Consider the following 9780-nt stretch of genomic DNA (forward strand, 5'->3'; position numbering starts at 1 on the left):
GCGCGCGCTCCGTGGGCTAGCAGTGGCCGGACTTCAGAGCGATCCGCGTGGAGCAGCGGAGCAGGCTCCACGTGCCTCCTGCCGCGCCGGGCGGCTCGTGGGACTTGCAGTTCTCCCCCGCGCTGCCTGGTGTCCGGCCGGTCCCGAAAATACTACAGTTCCCAGGGTGCACCTGGCCGCGCGCGGGCCACACAGGCGACTGACTTTTATTAGGCACGTTGGAGGGTTTCTTTTTGCGCGTCTTGCTCGCTTCCTGGGGAAGCTGCGGCGGGCTGCTGCATGAGGGAGGCTGGGACAGAACAGCTGGGGAGGGTAAAAAAAAGCGGGGATAGGAGTTGCGCCCATAACGTACTGAATTGCGTGCAGAATTGCTGGAACTAGGGGTGCTCCTGCACCCCCTGGCTTAAAGTGGTTTCTATCATATACAGAGTTTACTCTTTGTTTCAGTGGCTCTCAGCAGCCCCACTATAGAAATTGTTCTAGACCCGCTGATTGCATGAAATCAGCAGGAGAGGAAGGTGGTTGTGTGGTAGCTCAGAAGGAACTGAAGTATGGCAGCAGCTGTGCTCCCAACACGTACAGTTAGAGCTATGCCTGACCCCCCCCCAACCTTGGAGCCAAACGTTAGGGAAATGATCTGGCTTTGGCATTCCTATGTGAAGAATGAGGTTCTCGACAAGTTCCAAGTGCCTTTCGTTCTGAAGGAGGCCAGATGGCTTTAATAAATGCAGCACACTGTTTTATCAGCTTTGCACAGCAGTCACTCTGGGGTGGAAGACAGCAGCAGTTTAGGATGGGACATCAAGTAAAGCATCCACAGCTGAAAGTGAAGAGGCCGTTGTAACAAGACAGAATGTAACGTTATGAACTGGAATCGAAGTTTTTTAAAACAATTGTTGCTACACCACAGGAGAGGTGTGTGCTAACTTTTGCATCTTTTAGAAATGGGCAAAGGAGTGGAAATGATATAAATACCCGGAAGAGTGAGAAAATAATTAAGTACCTTGAGGTATATTATTTGGCACTGATGTTGCTGAAATACTGTGTCCAATTCTGGTGTCCACAATTCAAGAAGGATGCTGATAAATCAGAGAAGAGCCACAAGAGTGATTAAAGGACTGGAACACATGCCGTACCATGATAGACTCAAGGAGATCAATCTATTTGGGAGAGGTTACAAATGCTCTAGAGCAGGGGTGGGGAAACAATGGCCCACCAGCCGTTTTAATCCGGCCCTAGAGCTCCTGCTGGGGAGCAGGGTCGGGGGTTGCTCTGCATGGCTCCCAGAAGCAGCGGCCTGGCCCCCCTCTGGCTCCTATGTGTAGGGGCAACCCAGGGGATCCATGCTGCAAGCTGCCCCTGCCCCACGTGCCGCCCTTGCAGCTCCCATTGGCCGGAAACCGTGGCCAATGGGAGCTGCAGGGGCGGTGATTGTGGATGGGGCAGCGCGCAGCAGAGCTGTCTGGCCATGCCTCCATGTAGGAGCTGGAGAGGGGACATGCTGCTGCTGCTGCTTCCGGGAGCCGCTTGAGATAAGTGCCGCCCGGAGCCTGCACCCCTGACCATCCCTCTGTGCCCCATCCCCCTACCCCAGCCCTGATCCTCCTCCCGCCCTCCAAACCCCTCGATCCCAGCCCAGAGCACCCTCCTGCACCCCCAACCCCTCATCTCCAGCCCCACCCCAGAGCCTGCACCCCCAGCTGGAGCCCTCACCCCCTCCCACATCATAACCCCAATTTTGTGGGCATTCATGGCCTGCCATACAATTTCTATATTCAGATATGGCCCTCGGGCCAAAAAGTTTGCCTACCCCTGCTCTAGAGGATAGGATTAACATTCAAAATGATCTGGACAAACTGGAGAAATGATCTGAAGTAAACAGGATGAAATTCAATAAGGAGAAATGCAAAGTGTTCCTTTCTCAGGGGAGTAATCAGTTGCATACATACAAAATGGGTAATGACTGCCTACGAAGGAGTACTGCGGAAAGGGATCTGGGAGTCATAGTGGACCACAAGCTAAATAACGCTGTTGCAAAAACTGCAAACATCATTCTGGGATGTAAACAAGACACAAGAAGTAATTCTTCCACTCTAATTCGGGCTGATACGGCCTCAGCTGGAATATTGTGTCCAGTTCTGGGCACCACATTTCAGGAAAGATGTGGACAACTTGGAAAAAGTCCAGAGAAGATTAAAGTCCAAAATGATTAAAGGTCTAGAAAGCATGACCTGTGAGGGAAGATTGAAAAAACTGGGTTTGTTTAGTCTGGAAAAGAGAAGACAGAGAGGGGACATCATAACAGTTTTCAGGTACATAAAAGATTGTTACAACGAGGAGGGAGAAAAATTGTTCTCCTTAACCTCTGAGGACACGACAAGAAGCAATTGGCTTAAATTGCAGCAAGAGAGGTTTAGGTTGAACATTAGGAAAAGCTTCCTAACTGTCAGGGGGTTAAGCACTGGAATAAAGTGCCCCAGGGAGGTTGTGGAATCTCCATTATTGGAGATTTTTAAGAGCGGGTTAGACAAACACCTGTCGGGGATGATCTAGCTCAGTGGTCACCAACTGGTTGATCGTGATCGACTGGTCGATCCTAGAGGATCTCCCAGTTGATCGTGATCTCCTGTGGTGCTGTGTGGCTGCCACTATGAGAGACTCCCCGCCTACCCTAGCCCCAGGCCACTCCTGGAAGTGGCCAGCACGGCCCCGGGGTGGAGGGCCAGGGGTCTCCCTCCACGCGTTGCTCCTGCCTGCAAGCATCGCCCCCGCAGCTCCCATTGGCCGGGAGAGCTGTGGCGGCGGTGCTTGCAGAGAGGGGCAGCGTGCGGAGCCATATGCCCCCCATTTCCCCTTCTGCACCTTGAACCCCCTCTTGTACCTGAAGCCCCAGCCCTGACCCTCCTCCCAGAGCCAGCACCCTGTAGTGCCTCCTGTACTGCAACCCCTGCCCCAGCCCTGACCCCCCTCCCAGAGCCAGCACCCTGAATCCCCTCCTGCACCCCAACACTCTGCCCCAGCCCGGAGCCCCCTCCTGCACCCAAACTCCCTCCTAGAGCTTGCACCCTTCACACCCTCCTGCACCTCAACCCCCTGCCCCACACTCAGCCCAGAGCCTCTTTCCACACTGCGAACCCCTTGGCCCCAGCCCAGAGCCTGCACCCCTTCCTGAACTCCAACCCCCTACTTCAGCCCGGTGAAAGTGAGGGAGGGTGGGGGAGAGCAAGTGACCGGGGGGGAGGGGAGATGGAGTGAGCGGGGCGTGGCTTTGGGGAAGCAGTGGGGCCTCAGGGAAGGGGTGGCATAGATCCTGGGTTGCCCTTAGGGTAAAAAAGTGATCTTGGGCGTAAAAAGGTTGGAGACCACTGATCTAGATAATACTTAGTCCTGCCATAAGTGCAAGGAACTGGACTAGATGACCTCGTGAGGTCCCTTCCAGTCCTAGGATTCTATTTAGATTAACAAATAGAAAGTTAATGAGTGACTTGATTACAGTCTGTAAGTAGCTACCTGGGGAGCAAATATTTAATAATGGGCTGGAATTTCAAGCTAGAGAAATCGAGACTGGAAATAAGGTGTAAATTTTGAACAGTAAGTAATCAACCATTGGAACAGTTTATCAAAGGATGTGGCAAATTTTCCATCACTGGTAATTTTAAAATCAGGTTGGATGTTTTTCTAAAAGATGGGCTCTAGGAATGATGTGGGTAAGTTCTCTGGCCTGTGTTATATAGGATGTCAGATCACAATGCTCCCTTCTGGCTTTGGGATCTACGAATATGAAAAGAACAAACCAGCCTTTCCAACCTGCTGTGGTGGTTTAGTGGAAGCCAACCAAAGTGCTGTTTCTGTCAGCAGTTTTGCATCTCAGCCTGACTGAAATCAACTGTTACTTGTATTATCATAGCACCTGCAAGCCCATATCATGGACCAGGACCCCATTGTGCTAAACCTTGTACAAACAGAACCAGAAGATGGTGACTGACCGCCAAGCTGCCAGTCTCTCATTATCTGTCACTTGTTCAGAAATCTCCCTTGAGCTCTTACTGTCTGGTCAGAGTCCCCATAAAACTGGCCCTCAACTGGCATTAATCGCCTGGGCTCAATTCCCCCAGGCGTTTCCCCACTCCCAAGCAGTCAGTAATGGCCACAGTCAGAGGTCCACAACATACAGTGTAGGCTTTAGCACAAATAGAAGTTATGGACTTAATTCAGGAATTATTGGGTAAAATTCTCTCTGGCCTGTGTTAATACAAGAAGTCGGAGTAGTTAGCGTTTCTCAGATGTGGCCGTGACAGCTTCCTGGGCTGTGATGGGGGGGCGAGGGGGGAAGGGAGAACATCGGCCTCTCCTCCTCCCTCCCTGTTGCTCCTGAGTGGGGCACAACGCTGTAGGAGCAAGGTGAGTTCTTGACCCACCTTGGGTGAAGTGGGCAGTGGGGCTCGGGCTTCAGCCCTGGGGTGGTTTGGCGGCAGGCTCCAGTGGGGGGGACTTCAGGAGTCTGGCCGAGGGGGTTTGGGCGCTGACTCCTGGCTCAGGCTGTGTGGCGGTGGGCGCTGGCCCCCGGCTCCAATACCGAGCTCCAGCGGCAGGAGTTGGCCTCCGGTGCTGACCCCTGGCCCCAGCCGCCCGGCTCTGGCCTTGGGCTCTGAGCACGCTGTAGCAGGCGCTGACCCCCGGCTCCAGCCATGTGGCCTCCTGACACCAGCCATGCGGTAGCAGGCACTGGCCCCTGCTGCCTCCCCAAGGCCCCACATCCATCACCTCTGGCCCCTGCTGCCTCCCCCTCCCCCATCCAGGGTTTAATTTGTCCTGGGGCTTGCTGAGAAAAATGATATCAAGGAACATGAAAGTATCACTTTTCACAGCACACTTAGTAGCTAGCTGGGAGGCTGTGATAAGTGATATTAACAAACATACAAGTACTGTATCACTTATCACAGACTCTCAGCTAGCTACTAAGTGTGCTGTGAAAAGTGACATTAACAAACAAATATCACTTTTCACACCATTATTTTTATTATTGAATCTGCAAAAAACTACCCTACATAAATAAATTACAATTATCTGGATGTGAATATGTGCATATTCATTTGTTTTTCCTAAAGTTAAGTATTTTAGGAAAAAATGACAATGTGGCCACCAGCAAGAGTTGGTGGCTGGACTCTGAGGCCATCAAAAAATTTGTTGAGAGAACCTCTGGATTAGGTGATCACGATGGTCCCTTCTGGTCTTAATCTAGGAATCTGTGTATATTAACTAACCGAAGGAGGAAGAGAAGTGGCAAGTTGCTGACGACACAAAATTCTTTAAGTTAATCAAGACTTGAAACTAAGGAGTGTTGTGAAGAGCTCCTTAAGAGCCTGACAAAGCCAGGTAACTGGATAACAAGGTGGCAGGCGACACTCTGTATAGACCAACAATGCAAGGCACATAGGAATAACTTGTTGAAGTGATTTGTTATGGAGAGAATTGCCTCCATAGGCAAGATTGGCACCAGAGCTCTGTTTTTTGAGCCCTGTTCTCTACCCCATGGACTTAGGGCAGAAGAACTCATGACCCCAACTTCTATGAGTTCTCTCTAGTATAAAATTTCTTTGCACAGTTGAGTAAATTATTCATTTTTTGTTGTTGTAGGACTTGGAAAATGATACTTTTGAATCAAAGGGTCTAGTAATCCTGCCTAGGCTTGATCTTATTATTATTTTTCTTGGATGGGGAAGTTGTTCATAACAGCCGCCAGGGATGCGGAACTGGGCCCTTTTCAACTCATTAGGCCTTGTGCATGAAGTATTCTTACACACACACGTCTTTATGCTCTGAAAATAAATCTGCACACGCAATTTTAGATACATAGGCTGAAATTTGTGAATGCAAGTGCTTACAGGCAAGCTTGTAAGTGAAAAGGGTTGGTAATATTGAAAATTGGGTCGCTTCTAATTTACATGCATAGATAAGGGCCTTAAGTGCTTGGTTTTAGGTACATTTGAAAGTGTGGGTTCTAAAACTTCGCTGAAGAGGCTTCGTTGCATTAAGACCTACACAACACTATGCAAAGACTTGAGGCGCTGAAGGGGGGGCTGGGCCTTCTCTCTCTCAGCTGCTACTTCATGTCCCGCTTGATGGCTCCATAGCAGTTGCAGCCAATGCCAACCTGCAAGTGAGTGGATACTGTGGTTTCATGCATTCGAGCCCCAACCCAACCACCTGTCATCCCTCTGTTGCAGCTGACATCAGCCTAGCAGAATGGGGTCGCAAGGCCATCGGGATCGCGGAGAATGAGATGCCAGGGCTGATGAAGATGCGGGAGATGTACGCAGCATCGAAGCCACTGAAAGGAGCGCGTATCGCAGGCTGCCTTCACATGACTGTGCAGACCGCAGTTCTGATAGATACTCTGATGGCTCTGGGTGCTGAGGTAAAGTAGTATCTTGGGTTTCCTCTTCAGTGTGCCTCTAGGTAACATGGTGGCATGAATATTGGTTTTGTTTTATGTAATTACACCAGGGAATCTTAGCAAACAGCTGCAGTCCCTTCTGAAGAGACTACGCTGCTATTTGCAAACAGATGAGGTGCATCTTCTGTTTCCCTTCAGAAGCATTGCCTTTCTCCTGTAGAATCCTAATGCCAGTGCCCATTTCAGCTAGGAGGAGGTGCTCGTGGTCGCAGTAACCCATTCTGGCATGAGAGCAATCATGTCCACCATGGGGAGCGAGGCCAAAGGCCGCTGTCAGATCAGGGTTCTGAGCCACGACACCCAGCACTGTTATCAGAACCTCAAGTGGCTGCCTCCAAAGCAGATGAATCTGCATTAAAAACTAATCCATGTCGCTTGAAGATCAGCAAACAAGTTTCTGAATCCATCTGAGTGCAGCCTCTGGCTTTCAAACCGGGCACAACAGTGTTGGGGAGGAAAGCAGAGTCCATTGTTTACATTGCTAGGCTGGGATTCTGGAAGCCTAGGTTGAATTCTGTGTTTGACCTTGAGCAGGTCACTTGGTTTCTGTGTGCCTCAGTTTCCCCATCTGTAAAATGGAGATAAGAGCACTTCCCCTTCCATCAATGGGGTGTTGAGGATACATTCTCGATTCTGAGCAGCTGATGCCATGGTAACAGGGACCATACAAGTACCTCCAACAGAGAAGTGTGTTGTGATTTTTTTTTTTTTCTTCAGGTTGCGAAGGGTGCATAATTGGAAAGTGACCTGTAGACTATTTGTAAGAGTTTTCCTCCAAGTGTTATAATACCCACTGGAGACACCTGGAATATCATGCTTGGGTTGTGGGTCCCTCATTACCAGGAAGATGTTGACAAATTTGGAGTGAGTTCAGAGAAAAGCATTGAGGAGGAGGCTGTGTGAACTGACTCTTTGATGAAAGCAAATGAGCCAAATTTTCCAAGATGCTTCCAATTACGCGCATAAAAGTGGTGCATGCATACCACCTACACATGTGCATCTGAGTGCTTGTTTTCAAGGGCAGATAGCGGCTGTGTAGGCACAAATATGGAGACACTTAAGGGTTGATACTGCAGCCTTTACTTGCATGGGTCATTCCAGTGACTTTAGTGGGACTACCTGTGTAAGAATTGAAGGATTGCCTCCCTTAATGAGCTAATTAGTTTGAATAAGCATGCAGAAACCCACCACTGTGCTTGTTAGGAGGGCAGTAAGAATACAAGCAAACAGCCTGTTCAGCAATGACTTGTGTGTCTCAATTATGCAAAAGAGATTCTAGAATAGGTTGGTGCATTAAAATAAGCACACAAACACTCTGTTCAGTGCAATCCAGCTACGTTATGGTACTCTTCTAGGTGCCTGAACCTAGTTATGAGATTGTGTGTGTGGAAAGCAGTTAGGCCAGCAGGAAAAGCACAGAGAAGAGCTGGGTGAGCAACATTTTAAACTCTTCAACTGCATGTGGCATTTCAGCTGCATTTCTGACTATTCCAAGTTTCTGCATGTGCCTTGTTTTGTGCTCAACACAACAGGCGCTCCTTGAAAATCTATTCCAGATGTATCCACTTTATACTTTACCTAAACTTTTAGTACCCTGACATATTCTGCATTCTGTGAACATCTATAACTAGGTCCCTCCCCAACTTGCGGTCCATTTTTGTAGATTTCCTGGTCATAGAATTTTAAAAAAAATCTTGAAAATCATGGTTTCAGATATTTAAATCTTCAATTTCACAGTGTTGTAACAAAGCGTGAATATGTATTTAAAAACAGCAAAATATAAACATGTAAAGCCCTTACATCAGTATTTCTCAAACTGGGAGCCTCGACCAAAGAGGGGGTCACCGTATTGCCACCCTTGCTTCTGCGCTGCCTTCGTAGCTGGGTGGCTGGAGAGCAGCTGTCCGGACGCGCAACTCGGAAAGCAGCACCGCCACCAGCAGCAACACAGAAGTAAGGGTGGCAATACACCATACCATGCCACTCTTACTTCTGCATTGCTGTTGGTGGTGGCACTGCCTTCCAAGAGCTGGGCGTCCAGCCAGCAGCTGCCACTCTCCAGCTGCCCAGCTCTGAAGGCCGTGCAGAAGTAAAGGTGGCAATACCATGACCACCCCCCCCCCTCACACACACACAGTAGCCTTGCAGTCCCTTTTGGGTGAGGACCCCCAGTTTGAGAAACACTGTACTTCTGTATACTTTCACCCTGTAGCATAGTATAGGGTAAAAGTACACAAAAGTTCAGATTTCATGGGGAAGGCCAGATTTACTGTCTGTGATGCATTTTGCACCTCAGGGCCCTACCAAATTCACAATTTAAACTTAGTATATGAAGTGGAATGTGTGTCCAACGGAATCTGTCTCATGTAGTGAGGTTTGATCATGTGATGCATTGTGGGTTTTGATCACTGAGAAAAGGAACCTACATTAAAACAGCCTGGCTCTCCTACCCTGAGTGATTTTTCTAGTGGTCGTAGTTAGGTGCCTAGTCTCTCCAGTAACCTCTGCAGATGTTCTGAATGAGGCAAGAATTTGGGCTGACTTACTCTCCTTTCTGCTCTCAGCTCCTCTCATTTAGCTCCTAGAACTAGAACAAAGACTGCTTTTATTTTGCCTGTTATTTAAGGAGTTTGCTCAATAAGTAAAACTACTCTTGGGTTATGTTCCAGGTACAATGGTCAAGCTGCAACATTTTCTCCACTCAGGACCATGCTGCTGCTGCCATTGCTAAAGCTGGTATTCCTGGTAAGTCCTCTGTGGTCTCATTTGACTCTGACTAAGTGGTTTAGGCTGCCTGTTTTAGCTAATCAAAGCATGTGCAAATCAAGCTCTAAGAATAAATTCCAGGATAGAAATAACCCTCTGAAGCAGTGTCTGTTACACCACAGGGAGTTTAATCCAACCTGGGTTGTGTCCGACAGCAATCCATGTACCTTGAGAATGACTGATGCTGCAATACAAGCTAAAGGATCTAGGTTAGCAGCTTTCTTAATTCTGTTCACTAAGGCTGTCTATACCGCAGCTGAGAGCAAGCTTGGGTAGACAACCTCCGGTAGCTCAGCTGAAGCTAGTGCACTAAAAATAGCAGCACGGACATTGTGGCTCAGACAGCAGGTCGGGCTCTGAAGCCCACCCAGAGCTGCAACATCCACTCACTAGTGCTAGCTCAAGCGGAGCTCAGGTGAGCCTGTCTATCTGAGCTGGGAGCAGGGCCGGCTCTGGCTTTTTAGCCGCCCCAAGCCAAAAAAAAAAAAAAAAAAAAAAAAGAAACTGGGTAACACGGGGCAGCCATCATGAAGCAAAAAATAAATAAATAAATAAAA

At 48.9% G+C, this 9780-nt stretch overlaps 1 protein-coding gene across 1 annotated transcript in view; it reads left to right on the plus strand.

Moving 5' to 3' along the window:
- Window positions 1–9780, plus strand: part of AHCY (adenosylhomocysteinase) — a 59053-nt gene that overhangs the window by 447 nt on the left and 48826 nt on the right. Inside the window, exons 2-3 of the mRNA XM_026656841.1 lie at window positions 6228–6418; window positions 9127–9202. Coding sequence (XP_026512626.1) covers window positions 6228–6418; window positions 9127–9202 — 267 coding nt within the window. The remainder of the gene's footprint in view (window positions 1–6227; window positions 6419–9126; window positions 9203–9780) is intronic.

Source organism: Terrapene carolina, unplaced genomic scaffold (assembly GCF_002925995.2).
Source record: "Terrapene carolina triunguis isolate 2854851 unplaced genomic scaffold, T_m_triunguis-2.0 Scaffold233, whole genome shotgun sequence".
Taxonomy (NCBI): Eukaryota; Metazoa; Chordata; order Testudines; family Emydidae; genus Terrapene; species Terrapene triunguis.